The sequence below is a fragment of the Chaetomium globosum genome, genomic scaffold, assembly GCF_000143365.1.
Source record: "Chaetomium globosum CBS 148.51 scaffold_1 genomic scaffold, whole genome shotgun sequence".
NCBI lineage: Eukaryota > Fungi > Ascomycota > Sordariomycetes > Sordariales > Chaetomiaceae > Chaetomium > Chaetomium globosum.
Window position 1 is genome coordinate 2562937 of NT_165976.1, and position 17953 is coordinate 2580889.

The window sequence follows — 17953 nt, forward strand, 5'->3', positions numbered from 1 at the left end:
CAGCCCCGTCCACCTCGCTGAATCCCTTTCATCCATTTCCTGTTACTCATTTGTCTGACTCAGTCTCTGCTGTATCACTGCGAGAAATGTTGTCGTCACCCTCTTCCCCGTGTTCCAGTTAGGCAGCCGAGCCTCGTCAGGGGCCCTGATCAGCCCCCCGGGTCAGAACGTTCGAGACATTCGGCGATCAGCGATCCAGAGCCATGACCTCCTCCACGTGCTAACCTGACCGCCTGAATGGTCGATTCCCACTTTCGTGTTTCGAAAAATCCCATGCCGCCTCCCTTGGGCAAGGATTTCGGATTAACAAGCAAACACTGCCCGTCGAGGATGACCATCGTCATCACAGATCACAAACCAAACCCACCCGGCCGGTCCACCCGGGGGCGACAGACCCTGTCACCCTGTCTGGCGTCGTTGGCGGGCTGCAGCCCAAGATTTCTGTGTTATCACTGGCGAATCGGATGCCTGGCGCCTGGCCTTGGGAGGCTAACCCAAGATCTGACAGATCTACGGAGCTCGACACGGGAATGCGACCTCCGAGATGCAGTGAGCCTATCTCTGGACTGCACATACACCACGGCAGCAAATTCGAAAACATTTCAGGATATTGCCCAGACCTGACAAACATGCTCTCTTCCGCCGGCGTCGCCGGCATTCTGCAGTGGCTGTCGGACTCTTCCAGCCGTGTCTCCGTGCCCCTGTTGTGTGCCCTGAGTGAGGGTGAGCGAGAGCGAGCTGCCGCGTAAACCTGCCTAAAGAGCCAAACAAACAACGCCGTTGATAGGCGTGCGTGGTTGGCGCGGGGAGGCTCTTTTGCTAATCACCCGGAATGGGTATTACTGTGTTGACGTCGAGGCATGGCAACACGCTGTGTATCGTTACCGTTCCCCCCAAAACAGAAGGAACACCGCATGGGTACAGGTTGTGAGACAACGTTGTGCGAAGGGGGGGTGTCGTCCTAACGTGGCCATTTTCGCTTACCAAAAAAGCACCGAACGATCCAGCCCAACCTACATGCCTCCCCAGTCAGTCCCTCCCCACCCGTCAAATGCTGCGGACGCTGTAACAGTGCACGGCATGACCCTGACCCAAGACATGCGAGGAAAATGTCCGCTCAGGTTTCTTGTGTCGCCGAGTGATGCTGATGTGATATAAGATGTATGGATGAAGTTGGTTGTACGAAAAGAGGTTTTATAAATGTCATGGAAGAATGATATGGAGTAAGATACGAACTCGGAGTGAGACAACTCGCAAGTACGAACGAGGACGAAGAGAAAGAAAAATCGATGCTGCCCGCCGGTGAAGCCCAAACCAGCCTCAACTGATGCAACGCCCAAACCCGCTCCCCGTTTTGTAGCCCATTCTAACCAGGATAGACCAGTCGTCGTCCTGACCCCCATGAACCGAAAGGCGATAATAAAAAAAGCCTTTCTAACCAAGCCTGCGAAGCCAAAACCGAGATTCATGTCATACCCAAGATTTCCCAAAGAGCCCGTTTAGAAACGAATGACAGGAGACCGAGACCATGAACCAAACCAGGGATGCGCAATGCCGAGAGAGAGAGAAAAGCAAGAAAAAAAAAGCAAACAAAGAGCGCAGCCACAAGTAGCCACAGAAAGAAGAGAAAGAAAGGCTCCTCAGCCTTTCACGTCACACAGCTGAATCCTCCCACTTCGGGCTCGTCCTCGGTGGCGAAGCAATCCTCACGACAGGCGACCTGGGGGTGGGCGTCACGTCGCCGTTGCTGTTGTCGTTGCCGTTCGACCTGCCGCGGCCCCCATAGCCATAACCGTTTCCGTTACCACCGCCGCCACCGCTGCCACTGCTGCTGCTGCTACTGCCACTCCCGTTGGCGCCGTCGCTATCGTCGCTGTCGCGGATAACCTTCATAGCCTTCTTGAACGCGATGATGACGTGCCCGTCGGGGCGGCCCAGCACGGCGCCGTGCTCGGGCTCGATCTTGCCCGGGTCCTCGGTGAAGCGGATGATGGGGGCGCCGTCGGCAGTGAGACCGACGAACCGGGCCGGGATCTCGACGTCCTCGCGCTCGCTCTCGTCCGCACGGAGGGTGATTCTGTGGTTGTTGGTTAGCTTGGACCCCCTGGTTTTGTTGTCTCTTCCCCCCCTCTCCGTGTGTCGGTGGGGGGGGGGGGGGGGGAGGGGTGGGCGAAAAAGTGACTTACTCTCTGCTCATGGGCAAGCCGGCGCCCGTCTCGAGTCGGGTGCTGTCCGACGTGGACACGCCTCGCCGCCTGCCGCGGCTCATGGACCGCACCCGCTTGACTCGCTTGTGCACGGCCCCGTGGACGGCGTGGCCGATGCCTGCAACAACTAAGATTGGCGTGCCGAGAGCTAATGCCCAGGGTCTGGGTTAAGGGGAAATAGGAGCCGTGTCAGCAAACAATTTCCCGTTTTGGACGAAAAGAAAAATCTGCAACGAGCGGCTGGCCGAGCGCATGTTGATGCGAATGGGTGCAGCATGGCAAGTGCAGTGGTGGATTGGCGGGCAACTTACGGGTTTTTGCTCCCTCGCAAGCTGTTGAAGATGGTGAGCAGGATGCCCAGGATGGCAATCACAGACCCAACCTGCATCATAGTCCATGTCGACCAATAGAGTGGCATGAGGTCCTCGCCGTCACAGAACTGTAGAGCCATGAGGGCGTACACCTCCATGATGACGCCTACGATAGACACCATGGCGTAGATGCTGCAGATGAGCATGCACTTTTTCATCTTGTTCTTATACTGTCGGGAACCCGGCTCTAGGCCCAGCACCCGGATCTTTTCGAGGTCACTAGAAGCGCAAAGAGAGACATGTTAGTCTCGCCACTATCAAAGGATAACCAAGGGGGCTAGAGATGCCAACGGCGGGGAGAGACAAACCCGCTGTATTTCCATGACGACAGGAAGAGCATGAATATGACGAGGACGAAGAGAACCCAGTAGAGAAAGTCAAATGACTTCCGGTCCAGGTGGGAAGCGAAGCCGGCATAGTGGGCACACTTTTCCGGGTCGATAGGGTCAAAACCGCCGGCCATACTCGGCTGGCTGGCGGGGAATTAAAAAAAAAAAGGAACGGGATGACGAGAATGGAGATGAGGAGTGATGAGATGGGAAACAGAAGAAACTGATGGCCAGGACGAAGAGCGATATGGGAGTTCTTGAAGCTAGTGCGCTCACAAAGACTAGCATAAAATCCCCGGTGGCGACGGGAAGATGTCTTGAACTATGCTCATGGGGGTGGTCCCAGGGGGGCGGGAGATGGGATCGTCTGGGGGGTTTTATATCATCGAAACATACCGGCTGCTGTGGGACACGCACATTGAGAAAGCGAAAGGAGGTACGGTCGGGATATCTGCATCGGCAGAACACCCACATCTCACTGGTGCAGCAATTCCGCAGCTGCACCCGAACACCCCAGTACCCCGACCACTGCTCGAGTCGTGGACGGCAAGGTGTTGAAAAACTCCCTGGCATAGTGTTGACAGGGGTTCATACCAAGTCCATACGCCAACGCCCTCTCCAGGGGGGAGGGGTGTCGTCTGGAAGGGGGGTGTTGGCGGCGTAAAAAAGCCAGTGTCGCGATTGTAAGCTGTACGGGCGAAGCATGGAAAGCCGCAGAAATGAGCCTTGCACAGTCATCGATTTTGAAGAGGCTTGAGGCCCGTCTCGGCGGTTTGGTATGCACAAGGTACATAGATTGACATTTTGCTCCACACGGCTTGGCGGCCACGGCGGCTGCGGCAGAGCGAGCGCCACGGCCGATCACTCGCGGCGGCGGTAAGAAAGTTGTTGAGCCAAGAGTGATCCGGGTTCGAATGGGCGACGATCGGAGTTTCCGCAACGGCCTTTCAGTGCAAGGTGCCAAGCCGTTGGTGTCCCACGACGCGCACCGCCTTCATCTCGTCACCGTCATCAGCTGCCGCCATGCTATCCCCCATCACCCCGTAACCCCGTAACCCCGTAGCCCCGTCACAGCACCCGCCTCGTCCGTCCCCTAGTTCATGCCCGGCATGAGATCGACCGCATCGAGGATCATGGACCTGTTCAGTATATATTCTCGGAGCCACAGGAATTCCTCTCCCTCCTCCTCGCCGTAGCGGTGCTCCTCCGAAAAACCAAAGGAGCAGGCAATCTTGTCGAGAGCGGCCCGCTCCTCCTCGTAGAGCCACCTATGGCGCAGCGGTGTGCCCAGCGCCCACGTCACCCGCTTCATTTGATCGTTTGCCGTGAAGTGGGCCACCGCGCCGATAGTGGCAGTGAACCCCACATAACAAATGGCGCCGGCAAAGGCAAAACCGGTTGCAATCTTGGGTTCTAGGGCGTGCTGCAGTTGTGCTAACTGGGTAGCGGCGTAGTAGACGCCGACTGGGGTACCAGTGACAGCGAGGCTGGGAAGCAGTGCCTTCTTGATAAGCTTCGACCGCAAATACGCCTTGGATGCGTAGGTAGTTTCCAAAATGCCGATGGCGGCCCCAAGGTCCTTGGCCTCGATTGCCGCATCCAGGGCCATGTCGGCAACCGCAGGATCGACTGCGCTTTCGGCCTTGCTCGGGTTGCGCTCGACGTATTTGATGGTGTTTGAGACCATCTTGGGCTTAGGCTTACTCGCGTAGAGATCGAGGATCTGCGGCAAGTTCTTTGCCCTACCAAGGCGGGCTTCGAGTTGGACGTATTCGGCGAGGATTGTCCGAGTGATGACCACTGTCTGATGGGTAACAATCGTGTATGCCGCATCCGAGATTTGGTCTATTGCGTCCTGTGATCGCTGTGAGGGGCTCCGCTGTGGCCGTGTGACCTCACCAGCCTTTATGTCATCCAGTCCCAAGAGTTGCGAGGCAGGTCCGCGAGTTTCGGCGACGGCGTCATCGGAGCGACGTTCTCCAGCATCTGGCACCTGCCTCACCTCAATCTGTGCAAGCGCCCGCAACGCCGACAGGGTAAATTCTTCGGATGGAATACCACCGGGGCCGAGGAAAGCCGTGAGAATATGACGCACGGTATAAGCGGCCGCTGCAGGCTCCACGCCAGGTGGTTGGTAGGTTGCTGCCGCAGCTGTCCTGCCAAACCGGGTCTTCGAGACATCCGGGGCTTGGGCTTCCTGCGACCGCTTCACCTTTCGACACGGCTGCGAGGTTGTGAAATAGCGGGCTGCGGCCGGCCGGATCGAGATTGTTCGTGACATATCGGCGGAGCGTTGCCCGAACTGCAGCGCCACTGAAGACCGGTTTGCGGGTTGTATCGATTGGCGCCCGGAAACGAACCCGCAGCCCTGGCAAAGCCGCAATCCGGATCCGGGCGAGTATGGCTGACGCATCATGGTCGCTGATCAAGGCGATGGTTCTTGAAGAATAAAAACAATGACCCTCCCTTCACTCTCAAAATCGAGGATTGAACTCGATCACTCGATGCCAGCCCAGCTCGGCCGGCTCGATCTCAGCACCAGTCTAAAACCACCAGCTAGTCCAGGTCACACTGGCGACAATAAAAAGGTAAACGGCTAGGCGCTTGAGTTGGGCGCAGAACCGGGTCGAGAGAGAATAAAAAGCCGGGATGGTGAGGCTCGCTGTGATGTTGAAAGAGAGCTCATGAACTTTACGCACGATGGTGCAGATCGTTGCATTAACCTAGGGTCCAGGGTCAGGGCCTCAATTGAGCCGAAACCCCACTTTCGTCCATCAGTTCGCCCGCTTGTTGCATACACACTGAAGAACGTTGCAAATAAGGGGGCGATGAAGCGATGCCCGGGCATCCATCCTGCATCGCAACTTGGCGCCAAGGTGCTTGACCTCCCCACAGCCCAGGATGAGAACGAGGGAAGGTGACGCAGGCGCGAGGCAACCCTGAAGCAACCCGCAACTCTCAACTTTCAAACCACCACCTCGCGCCACGAGTGCCTGGCCTTGCTTTCTCCCTTTCCCGCCTCGACGACAACTTCCGACTTGCGCTACCGCTATTTACGTCGGGTTTGCCAAACTTGGCTTGAAGTCCTCTTCTTTTTTCACACCATCGCCGACTTAGCCAAGTAACGGCTCAGAGCACACCACACCACACCACCTACGACTTCGTCTTCCTCCACCTCCACTTCCCACCCAACCCATCGATATCGATATCGACATCGACCCCGAGGTCACTCGCGATGCCTCCTCCTCCACCGCCGCCTCCCCCACCACCCCCGGGGTTTGGCGGACCACCACCTCCTCCTCCTCCTCCTCCACCAGCAGCTGCCGCCGCGGCGCCAGGGAGGGTCCGTTTGGTCATAGCCAAGTTTTGCGGAAGCCACGCTAACGCACTCGCAGGGAGCGCTTCTCGCAGATATCCACAAGGGGAAGGCGCTGAAGAAGACTGTCACAAACGATCGTTCCGCGCCCGTAGTAGCCAAATCCTCATCAGGGGGCGGCCCGGGCCCGTCGGGGCTCGGCGCACCCCCCATCCCAGGACTACCGAAAGCACCAGGAGGACTCGCCCCCCCTGTCCCCGGAGCCCGTGCAAGAAGCAACAGCGATCAGAGTGACGGGGCTCAACCCGCCGGATCAAGCATGGATGGGCCTCCGCAACTTGCCGGTCTCTTTACGGGAGGGATGCCGAAGCTACGCAAGACAGGCGGGGGTGTTGATACAGGGGGTAAGACGTTATTTGTGGATCTCTCGCCATCACGTATCTAACTTCTCTTTAGCAAACCGAGATGCTTCATACTTGTCAGATTCGGAGGCTCCTCCGCGAGCTGCTCCGAGACCGCCTGTCGCCGCCGCGCCGCCAGTACCCGGGAGGCCAGCCCTTCCTAACACAAACAGCGCGCCGAGCTTTCCGAAGAAGGGCCGACCACCTCCGGTCGGCAAGAAACCACCGCCACCCCCTCCAGGTTCCAGGAAGCCCTCCTCCACCGTTCCATCCGCAGCGCCGCCGCCGCCGCCATCTTTCGCGCCCCCGACCCCATCACCGTCTGCATTCTCACCACCTCCAGCTCCTCCACCTCCGCCTCCCGCTGCTGCTCCACGGCCGCCGCCAGCCCCAGCACGCTCACAACCGCCGCCACCTCCACCGTCCGCGTCAACAAGTAACATATCTCAGAGCATTGCCGCGCAAGCAGCCATACGCGCTGCGTCTAGCGTCGGACCACCTCCAGGAGCCGCACCTCCACCTCCACCCCCTCCCCCGCCAAATGGACCATCACGCTCAGCGCCCCCGATCTCCCCACCACCGGCGCCAGCCCCTCCACCACCACCCTCATCTGCACCTGCGCCCCCTCCCCCATCCCTCTCCCACTCCGCCTCGAGCGCATCAGGCCGCGCATCCATGCTCTCGATGCTAGACCCCAGCAACTTCACGCTCGCACCCAACGGCAGCGGTTCCAAGACGCCAAGCCCAGGCCGCGGTCCTTCGCCGTCGCCTGGTCTCTCTACCTCGTCCGGTGGCGGCGGTGGCGGCGAGCGGTATGTGGTGCAGGACTCGCGGTGGCGCTTCCATGGCGAGGAGAACTTCCCCAAACCGAGAAATTTTACCGGGGGGGCACGCAAGTACCGCGCTGGTAGGGGGAGTAGTGTACCGTTGGATTTGAGCGCCTTTTAGATCTGCTTCTAGGGTGGATTGGCGATGGAAGATTGGCGATGGAGTTCGATGATGTGCATGGGTTGCTGGCTCGACTCGCAAAGGTTGTGGCCATAACCAGGTGAGATTATACATGGCTGGTTTAGGTACCAAGGAGGAAGCCACATTGGGGCGCAAGCGGTTAGATGGGCTTTGTAGCTGTATGTTTTACAAGAGAGAAATAAATTAAGATCCAACGAGATATCGCGCACCTTTCCTCTTTTGGTACATCTATGACAGCGGGCACCAGATAGGGGGCCAGAAGGGTCTAACGGTGATGGCAAGAAAGACGGTGACTTGGGTTTTGATAAACACGATATCATTCTTGGGCCCGGTTGAGAGTAAGCGGGCCACCGCTCGTAACTAACTAAAAACGCTCACTTCAACTTGTCCCCCTCCCCCATAACGTTACCAGTTGTGCCGAGCGGCACATTACCAAAAGGGGGAACAGAACGAATGTGAGAGGGGAAAGAAACCCCCTCGAAAAATGGTATATGGGTATAAGATCGTAACTCATAACCGCCTATTGCAGGTGGTGTTCATGTTCCACTCTTATTGTGCGAGAGGAGAGGGAAATAAACAAAAGACGCAAAAAGTCAACGTAAAACAGGTATGAAAGTGCCGAGGTTTCTGGTTGTGTCCGCCAGGGGTTGCTGTCTCCCTCCACTGCCAAACAACAACAGTATCCCTTGCCCCCCATCACAACATCTTCCTCTTTGAAACCATGGGTGTTTGCGCCAAACGAGGAACGTCGAGAGGATGATATTCTGCGATGCCTTGCTGCCATATAGTCGCAAGGTTAGCCCAGGTTCACCTGGGAGTGGTCTTAGGTTGCATGACCACACCCTCAAAAACTCATGGGTTCCAGGGCGCTCACCAGAAGCAGCATGTGGCCGGTGGCGTCTTTGTGATCACGAACCCCCTGACTCCGGCGGCGGCGGCGATGGAGGTGGAGGCGGAGGAGAAGGAGCTGTTTTCTTGTAAAACGGATCTCTCTCTTCGTCTGCCATTGTCGCGTCTTGGTGATTTCAGGCGTCCACGGACGAGTGGTTCTCGTTGGTGTGATTGGGCGAGCAGCTTATGAAAAATGAGCAGACACGGCGAGCGGTGGCAAGGATAGAAGGGTGTCCCGCTTAGACTAGCAAGCGTTGGGTCTAGGGTGGTTCAACATGCCCCATCCCGAAATCACCAGCTTCTTATATACCCCTCCCCCCCATCCATCTGGGGCATCAAGACGTCACAGCAGGTCACAACCCAAGCGGGGTTGATGCCAGACCGGCCTGGCAGCAAGCGTCCACATGAACAGATGGAGCGTCCAGTCGAGAGTTGCCGGCACCCGTTGGCCGTGGGTGTGCATGATGAGCGGCGGTCTTATTGGTAGGCGGGGGCGCTTTGGGTTGGCGACAACTGCTCGGGGGTTGCAGACGGCGACAGGCCGGAACTTCTCCTGGATAGGATAAGACGGCCCGACAAAAGGCAGAGCCGCATGTTTCGGGGATTTCGCCATCCCCGCGATCTGGAGAGCGCGGGGTGCACCCCCTCTTCTCCTTTCTCTGCCATGCTTTCTGCTCCCTCTGCAGCTGCGGCCGGTTACGGCGGCGCGGGCTGCTGGTTTGGAGCTCTTTCTCAATGCTTGGCACTTGAGGAGGATTTGTGTGTTGTCCAGGAAGCCCAACATACCGCGGGCCATGACCTGATGTGAGCGCTCTTTCTCTCAGCTGTGCTGTCCAGGTGTTAGTAGGTGTGGCCAACCTGGTTGGTGGACAGTTGCTTACCCGGGCCCTGCAGCCATGTTGGGATACTCGGCAGTGTTGGAAGAAGCACTCATGTTGAGCAATGTCATGTCTGTCATTTTATTTTGGAAAGTAAAATCAAAAACATGGTTCCAGGGACCTCGGGAGTACAGCGCTGGAGGGCGCCTTGTTATAACAAATTCGTGTTTGTGCCCCTGGCCACTTACAACCAAACTCGAAAATACAATTTCCGAATTGCGGATATGGAATTTCGCCCGGCATGTGGGCGGCAAGGGCCCCGCCAAACCTCCGCCCAGTGCCATTTGAAGTCTAGACCTGTTGCTAGACCGATGGCTGTGTCAGTGTTACTCCTGAGGACCATCTCCAGCAAGGGCAACGCGAAGTATCGCGAGATCTAACGGTTTGCACCTGGCGCTCACTCTCACAATGAGGCCGGCCACCAGTTTCCACACAATAAATTGCGGCACCGACAACGAGGGATTGGGAATCATTCCCGACCCCGTGCTTCATCGAGGCTCTCTAGCAGAGCTACCCAGAGCTGGTTGGTCAGAGTCACTGCCTTCCACCCCCCAGTAGCTCTTGACCGGGTGGTGGCACTGATGACCGGCGAAATGACCCGTCACCAATCACAATTGGCCGCCGAATGACGGACTACTACCCAGCGGCACGTCCCCCGCGCCGCTCCCTAATGTTCGGGACGAGCTCCGCGGCGGCACGGTTTCGGCAGTGAACTGCCACGTCACCTGCATCGTTCGCGCGGTTCGTCATGGCCAGTGCACGACATCATTAGCTTCCCCCCATATTGGGCGACGTTGACCCATCACAAACGGGGCTGTGGCAGTTGGCGTTCCCGACGTCATGGGTAGCCAAATGCATCGCTTCTTTGTGTGGCCACGCGAGCAGGCGCTTTGCCCGACTCGCCCACCGGGCTTGGTTTTGGGAGACAAAGCATGCTTATTCAAGTTCACTTGTTCCGCTTGCCCCGATTGCCGCTGATAAAACAATAAAAAAGACTAAATCTTAGATTCTTGTGGACTCGAGGTGTCGGCCGAATCGGAGGGGCTGGCACGGGGCCCCGAGTGAGGCCTGCTGTCGGCGGATCTGCCCCGATGGGGCCGATTGGGCTGTATCCCGCATTCATGGCCAGCCTGGAATAAAGATCAAGTTCAAGTTCGGGGGTGTTATTACACTTGAAGTACGAGTCGTTCCAGGAGAAACGCTAATGGAACTTGCCCAGGAACCTCTGGTAAGAAATCAAGAAAAAGAAATAAGTGAAAGAAGCCGAGTAAAGGAACTCAGACGAAATAACCCGAGCAAAAAAAAAAAAGAAAAAAAAATATATATATATAGTGTCGTTAGACTTTTTGACAACATTTTGGAGTTCGAGCTCTGTCAGAATCTGAATCAAGACGCGCGAGCAAATAATATCATCATAGAGCTGCTTACTTACTAGAACAAGGGTTGGTTATTGTATTATTATTCATACTCCGCTATGCCCTAGGGCGTGCCGGACCCTCAGCTATTTAGTGTACAGAAAAACCGTGCCCTCCCGGGCCGGGTGAAAACCCATACCAACAATCAAGGAGCGATACGTTTTAGTGAGTCTGCGTATACAAAGAGAGGAGGCCTCCTGGCCTCCGAACGGGGGCGCTTCAGGCCGCCGCTTCCAGCTCGAGCCTCCTGGCTAAGTTGTACATCGGCAGCTTCCCCGAGTCCTTCAGCCAGTCGAGAACTCTCCTCGCGAGCCGTGCAGTCGTGGGATTGATGCCGTGTAGAACAGAGTAAAAGTCCCGTCGTGTCCGAATTCCAGTCCTCTCCCATCTTCGAGCCAACGGTGGGGCCAAACACCACACTACTAGGTGTTCGGCAGTCTCTCGTCCCTCGCCACACTCGCAGGCAGGAGTCAGAACCTCCGGGACTCCCCGTGTAAACAAGAAGTCCCGTAAGCCTATTGCTCCCGTCCGGATTTGAATCAGCAGTGAGCTCTTTGCCTTGCTGAGACCGTCGTGCCTCCTTAGGGTTTCGTTCCGGAATAGCGTCTCCTGCTGATGGTCAAAGTCGTCCGCCGGCCTAGTGATTGCCCTGCCGTCCCGTTCCTTTAACCACCTGGCTTTCCAAGCCTCTTCTACTACCCTGTTCGTATCAACGGTTCCCCCCGAAGGGTTGGTTATTGAGAAACACAGTATATCTCATCGGGAGAGCCAAAGTTGCCGGTTGTTAGGCTGGGAGTTGAAAGTTGCCATCTCATTACAGTGGCGCTTGGGTCTCGTGTGGACGATCCAAGAGCTCAGACAACCTTACTTCGAGGAGGATGGATAATTTGTTCAACGATAACTTCCACTAAATGAACTGCTGCTTGGGGGGCGGGGCTTGCCGAAGGAAGTCGGGTGTTGATGGTTCCTTCCCTTGAGCCTAACTTCCCCAACACCTTTTTTTTTTCCCCAAGTCGCAAACTCTACAGTTCCCAAAGCCTTTCCTATCCTTGATATAAGTAGGCTCGGTTTTCGAGACAAACGTCGGGCTACCTAGTGAGTATTGTTGCAGGACCTGGGATTGGACTGTTATCTCCATGGCCGAGGCCCCGGGTCCCGTCCCGATCTGCAAGGGACCAACAACACCTATGCACCCGGGTCTTGAAGTTGACGTCATCCGACGACTGACTCAACTGGGACTGGTAGACCTGGGACTTAGTTATGTCATTTGACACAACTGTCTGATGGAACTGCGATGCTGTGAGAAAAGACCTTGAAGCATACATGCCAGGTTGCCACAGTCTCTCCCCGACCGTCATAGCGTTTTCGGCCTATGGCTTCGGGCTCTCACCTTTTGGCTCTACGGAATCAGTCACGGTAATATCTCGTGGATGTTGCATCCCTGCCCATCTCGACCACTTTCCTCTCGGAAGGTGACGTCTCGTTGTCCCTGCAGTACCTATGTGGGGGGTTTGGGAGCGTGGCCATCATGCAGTCCGGCAATATAATCTCCAGGCCCCTTGACGGCTGGGTCATAATGTTGTTCTAAGAAACGATGCCGAGGTTTTGGACGCTAATGCAACCCCGGTCCCCGTCATCCAGGCTGTCGGGTTGCTTGATGCTCGGTGTCTTCACTGTCTACACATCCCTACAGTGCTATCGGCTTGTCCTCGTCCTTATTTTTACATCCCCAGCCTCGCAAAAAAAGAAAAAAAAGTGCGGGCGGAGATGAGAGAAAAAGATAAAAGAATCTAGCTGTCTTTCTCTGTCCACCACCTCGGGTTACACAAAATTGTCTGAAATTCAACACATGGGTTTGTGGGGCAACGAGCACCCAAAACACGGAAATGGTTTGGACGCCCGACTTGAAGCATTATACGAGGTGAAGATTGTTTGTATGACAACTAAACTAGGTCTGGTAGGCCTGCGGTTGTCCATATAGATTTGGTAACTGATGGGTGACAATTATAACTATTCCTTGGCAGGGCTGCCGTTTACGGTTTGATACATAGTTACGTCGGTAGTCAATAAAACCCGCACAGAAAAACCTAGCACTTTTCATGCGAACAATGAAGGTGCTTTAACTAACCGGTAGTTATTCACAGCTGATGATTCGAGCCATCAAATTACGGCGTGGCGTTCGGTTGAGTTCCTGCAGACTGCAGTTCGTCGCCTAGCCTGCCTGCGTAACGTCATACTGGTGCGCCCTTGAAGCAGCTGGGCAGACAAGCGAAGTGACAAGCTTCTAGCTAACCAATCACAAGACGAATCTGGGACGGGGTGACCGTCCCACCCCCAAAACGGTGGGTCACGCTGGGCTCCGCCCGCTTCTCACCAAAGCGTTATCTGGCAATTGCAATCGATTGCCAAGGTTCAACAAAACCAGCGAGACAACAAAGCCTCTTCAGCCCTCCATTCCTCCCTCGAGCTCTGTGCTGCAACAGGGCAACCCCAGGCTCCGGATACTCGATAACTCGGTTGCTGCTTCTTTCATAAAAAACGCCTGCGAATCGGCTCTCGTCTGCCTCACCGACGTTCTAGTTGACCGCCTGCATCTCCAACCTCACCGTCCGAATAACGACTCCACTCTTGCAGGCGGGGCTCACGGGGCCAACGGTGAGACGAGCGACCTTGGATCTTTCGCAGGACGCGCGAGCACCCAAATTAAACAGACATCCATCTACTCGAGTGCCGTATCCTTCTTCGATATTCCGTAAAGTGACTGTTCGCCCACGATGGCGCCCTCGGATACGTATCGCCCACGGCAGGCAGGGCTGCGCAATGTCAGCAGCGCCGAGACCACAGGGCGGACAGACGCGCCATCGGCCCAGCGCCGAAACGATGGTCAGTTGAGCGCCGCTGCATCGACGTTCAACCAGGAACTAATGCCCGTAAATTCAGAGTCCTGGGTCGAAGTAACCTCACAACCGTCGTCATCGTCGTCCTTATCGTCTATCGGAGACGAGATCGTGACAACAGGACTCCGGGTTGGTGGGATCTCGTATCCACCAAGGCGGAGACGGACACACCAGCAGCATGCGATGCCCGCTTCCTTTATCGTCGGCCACCCCGCGACCCAAGGCGGCACAACGAGCAGTCAGGAGGAATACGATGAAACGGAGAGCGAAGAGGACCGAGTCATGACCAGCTCGACGGAAGCGGTACATCCGTCCGCGAGTCTACCCCGTCATCAAACCGCTATGAGGGCGTCCGCCGTGGTGGATATAGACTCGGAGAGTGACGATGATGAGAATGCGACGGCCCTCGGTCGGCCGTCCAACAGCCCTGTGTTTCGGCCTCAGCCAAACGCCTTCTCACACCCTCCCTCACACCTGGCCCACCGCCACTCAACTGGCTCAGCAGCATACAACCATCCTTCTCACTCCCGCCCTCCGATGCCTAACCGCCCGCACGCCCGTTCTCACCGGGGCCAAAGTTACATGTCCCCTCCCAATGAAGCCGACAACGACGCCGCGCTACGTGCATCGCTAACCACCCTCCTCTCCTGCGCCGCCGCAGCCCGCGGGTTGCCCAAGAACGAGGAACGGCGGACCGCCCCCGGCGCCGGAGCCGGCGTCGTGCCGAGCTCCCAGCCAATGGAGCTCCGTCTAGTCCCCGAATCGGAGCTCATGGCCACCAACAGCCCGCCGGCTCCACCAACAGCAACCCCAGCCAGCGGGGCCAGGGCCAAGACTGCCCGGACGGCATCCAACTCCTCCGCGCCCAGCGCGCCATCCTCCAGCTCCGGCCGCGAGCACCAGCAGCAACAGCAACAGCGGGACTCCAAACGCGGGCTCCCGTCCACGACGCAGGGCCGTCCCGCGCGCGCCGCCAAGAAGAAGCGCACCTCGACCACCCTTCTCGATGGCGACTCCGCCACGGACGCGGCGCCCTTCTTCAGCGTTAGCCCGACGCTCCTCACGTGGGTGGTCAGCGCGGGCGTGGTAGTGCTGGTCTCGGTGGTCGGCTTCGGCGCCGGCTACGTCATCGGCCGCGAGGTCGGCCGGCAGGAGGGCGGCGGCAGCAGCGTCGCCGCCGCCGCGTCCTCTTCGCTGGTCGGTTCTGGCGGGGCGGCGGCGAACGCCTCGTCCGCGGGCGCTGCGGGTTGTGGAGGTGAGCTGGTCAGGGCGGGCGCTGGGGGCACGCTGCGGAGGTTCCGCTGGGGTGGCGTGGGGAAGAGCGTCGCTGCTTAGACCAGGAGGGCACCTATATACTTCTCCTCCCTCGGTCACACCTCAAGCGGTTTATATATCGATGATTTTATGTATGGAATACGAATAACGCGTGGAGGGGACGGGGCGTTGCATTGGAAGCGGCTGATTCCGGGACATGTGTAACTATCTATTGAGATGCCGATGATATACGGGCGGTTTGTTTTAGGTTCGTTACCCGTTTCTGCATGGAAACAGTTTCCTTCGTTCCGGTCGGCCGGCCATGGTTGCGCCTTCCTGGGAGGTGTCTTGCGGTTCTTGGTTCATTGGGATATTGGTAGTTTCAGATCGTCTTGGTAGCAACAATACCACCATCGTAGTTTTTGTCCATCCATCAGTTTTCCTTCAGGCAGGGGATATTCGGCATCATTTGTACAACAAACATCCTCAATTGGTAGGGATGGTGGACGTTGTCCCAACTATCTATTATGACTCTCGTACATCGATCGGTTGCTAGAGGGTATCAGGGTATGTAGGGTGGGATACTCACCAGGCATGAGATGAAGCAAGCCGTGTAAAATCGCCCGTGTACCCGTCGAGACCGAAGCTGGCCTTGGTCGGGGAGTTGCCCAAGGAAAATGCAAAACAAAGATGATAAAACCACCGTGACCGTACCGTACAAACATATCAACCCAAACTTTTTTATGACCCACGGAAAAGCCCTCGAATGCCCTCAGAACCCTCGGGAAGCGGACGAGCGCCGGGATGGCAACGGCTCCAGAGAGCGTTCTGCCACCCCCGCGGCGCTAGGTATGCCACAGAGCCCACGAGCCAACGAGCCAACGAGCCCACAAATGCAGTAAACCCATCATTATCTGACCGCCTAGGAGGCGAAGATCAGCAAGCCCACCAGCATGGCTTTTGCGCCGATGCGTCAAGGAGCTGCCAAAGAGCAAAGCAGCCCACGAGTCAAGGTCAAGCCCTCAGGTGTATCTCTCTCTCAAAGCCCACGGCTCCCGGCACGGGAGTTAGAGTTCAAAAGCCGACAACCCACAAGCCCTCGGATGGTACTGTGCAAAACCCTCGCTGTGTCCCTCATGTGCGGCTGTATCATGTACTTCTTAGAAAGTGGTCCGCTTGCCCTGGAAGCCACTGCCACCACCGCGGCCACCGCCGAACCCGCCGCGACCACCACCACGACCACCGCCACGGCCGCCGCCGAAACCACCACCGCCACCACGGCCACCGAACCCGCCGCGGCCACCGCCACGACCACCGAAGCCACCACGGCCACCACCACGGCCGCCACCGAAACCACCACCGCCGTTGTTGTCACGGGGCTTAGCATAGTCCAGACGGACGGGCCTGCCATCCAGATCGCCGCCGTTCAGAGCCTCGAACACCTTCTTAGCATCATCAATTGAGGAGAAAGTGACATAGGCGAAGCCCTTGGGGCGACCAGACTCCCTAATCAAATAGTTAAAAGTCTGCAAAATTGAGCGTGGAGGTATGGTTACTCACTGGTCGGTGGGAATACGAAGGCTCTGGACCTGAGCGACCTCGTTGAAGTAGTTGGAGACGGAGCTCTCGTCCGCGCTGAAGGGCAGGTTGCCAACGAAGAGGGTGTCGCTCGGGGGGCTGATGACATCGCCATGCTTCTTGGCACGGTCGGCGGCACGAGCATTGGGAGCGGAATCAGCACTGGGCTTGGAAGCAAAGTCAAGGCGCAGGTCGCGGCCCTGGAGGAAGGCGCCGCTCTTCTCATCGTAGGCCTTCTGAGCAGCCTCGGCGCTGTCGAAATCGACGTAGCCGAAACCACGCGAGCGGCCGGTCTCCTTATCGCTGACGACACGGGCGCTGACGATGCCCTCAATGCTCTGGAACTCCTCGTACAGGGCGTTGTCATCAACACCCCAGCCGAGGTTGCCAACCCACAAGGTGGCGCTCTTCTCAGAATCCTCGCCGTCGGACTTGGTCTTCTTGGCAGAGGCATCAGCAGCCTCGGGCTCCTCCTCAGCCTTCCTCTTCTTCGAGGGCTTCTCGGCAACGGCGGGCTTCTCATCAGCGGACTCCTCCTCATCGGAGTCGGAGTCGGAGTCGTCAGAGCCAGAGTCGCTGGAGTCATCCTCATCCTCGTCAGACTAGGGGGCAAACGTTAGCAACTAGGACACTGTCATAGGGGTTTAAAATGAGCTCACATCATCCGAATCATCCGAGTCAGACTCGGCCTTCTTGGCCTTGCCGTTCGCCTTCGCGGCCTTGGGGGCAGGCTTCTCCTCTTCCGCCTCCTCAGACTCAGACTCATCGGAGTCGGATTCATCGGAGCCGGACTCATCAGAGGAGTCAGAGCTGTCCTTAGCAGCCTTGGCCTTGCCGTTAGTGGCGGCGGCCTTGGGAGCGGCCTTGGGGGCATCAGCCATCTCAACGTCCGACTCCGAGTCGCTGGCCTCCTCCGAGCTGCTGTCGCTGACCTCGGAGGCGGAATCGCTATCAGAATCGCTCTCCGACTCGGACTCGACCTTCTTGGACTTCTTGCTGACGACCTTTTTCGCGGTGCCCTTGGACTTGTCGACCTTCGCCGCAGCGGCCTTGACAGGCGCGGCAGCCTTCACGGGGGTAGCCTTGGCCTTGACGGCCTTGGTGTCCTTTGTCTTGCCCATATTGAATTAGAAGTGATTGATGGAAAATGGATTGAAAAGTTTTCCGAATGGACAATTGTGTGAGGAAAGGTGAGGAAAGAGAAGTCGAGGAAGAAAAAAAGGAATAAAAACTTGGGGAAGGAGTGGCTGGAGGTAGATAAGCTTATCGCTGAAAATTTTGGCGGGGCCGGAGGGCGGCAAGGTTGCATGCCAAGAAAAGGTGGAGCGCTCTACTGCCTTGAAATTTGGGCACGAATTCTGTTTGCTAGCTATTGGCTGCCAGCGAAACGCAGGTAAGGTGCGCATCACAGCTCCATTGCAGCGGCCGAACCGATCTCCCGCTCAGC

At 57.1% G+C, this 17953-nt stretch overlaps 6 protein-coding genes across 6 annotated transcripts; 2 read left to right on the top strand and 4 right to left on the bottom strand.

Moving 5' to 3' along the window:
* Positions 1 to 1653: 1653 nt before the first annotated feature.
* CHGG_00830 (uncharacterized protein) lies at positions 1654 to 3041 on the bottom strand (the record flags this gene model as incomplete). The annotated part of the gene is made up of 4 exons (XM_001220050.1): positions 1654 to 2077; positions 2187 to 2369; positions 2519 to 2797; positions 2887 to 3041. 4 exons carry the CDS (start codon positions 3039 to 3041, stop codon positions 1654 to 1656), a joined length of 1041 nt encoding a protein of 346 aa, XP_001220051.1.
* A 959-nt stretch (positions 3042 to 4000) lies between these two features.
* Positions 4001 to 5323, bottom strand: CHGG_00831 (uncharacterized protein; the record flags this gene model as incomplete). The annotated part of the gene is made up of 1 exon (XM_001220051.1): positions 4001 to 5323. One exon carries the CDS (start codon positions 5321 to 5323, stop codon positions 4001 to 4003), a length of 1323 nt encoding a protein of 440 aa, XP_001220052.1.
* Positions 5324 to 6142: 819 nt separating this feature from the next.
* On the top strand, positions 6143 to 7572 carry CHGG_00832 (uncharacterized protein; the record flags this gene model as incomplete). The annotated part of the gene is made up of 3 exons (XM_001220052.1): positions 6143 to 6250; positions 6303 to 6627; positions 6680 to 7572. 3 exons carry the CDS (start codon positions 6143 to 6145, stop codon positions 7570 to 7572), a joined length of 1326 nt encoding a protein of 441 aa, XP_001220053.1.
* A 1255-nt stretch (positions 7573 to 8827) lies between these two features.
* Positions 8828 to 9382, bottom strand: CHGG_00833 (uncharacterized protein; the record flags this gene model as incomplete). Its single annotated transcript, XM_001220053.1, has 3 exons — positions 8828 to 9106; positions 9271 to 9313; positions 9366 to 9382. The coding sequence occupies 3 exons, from the start codon at positions 9380 to 9382 to the stop codon at positions 8828 to 8830; spliced, it is 339 nt and encodes a 112-aa protein (XP_001220054.1).
* A 4169-nt stretch (positions 9383 to 13551) lies between these two features.
* Positions 13552 to 15009, top strand: CHGG_00834 (uncharacterized protein; the record flags this gene model as incomplete). The annotated part of the gene is made up of 1 exon (XM_001220054.1): positions 13552 to 15009. One exon carries the CDS (start codon positions 13552 to 13554, stop codon positions 15007 to 15009), a length of 1458 nt encoding a protein of 485 aa, XP_001220055.1.
* Positions 15010 to 16088: 1079 nt separating this feature from the next.
* Positions 16089 to 17627, bottom strand: CHGG_00835 (uncharacterized protein; the record flags this gene model as incomplete). Its single annotated transcript, XM_001220055.1, has 3 exons — positions 16089 to 16434; positions 16489 to 17108; positions 17166 to 17627. 3 exons carry the CDS (start codon positions 17625 to 17627, stop codon positions 16089 to 16091), a joined length of 1428 nt encoding a protein of 475 aa, XP_001220056.1.
* Positions 17628 to 17953: the final 326 nt, after the last annotated feature.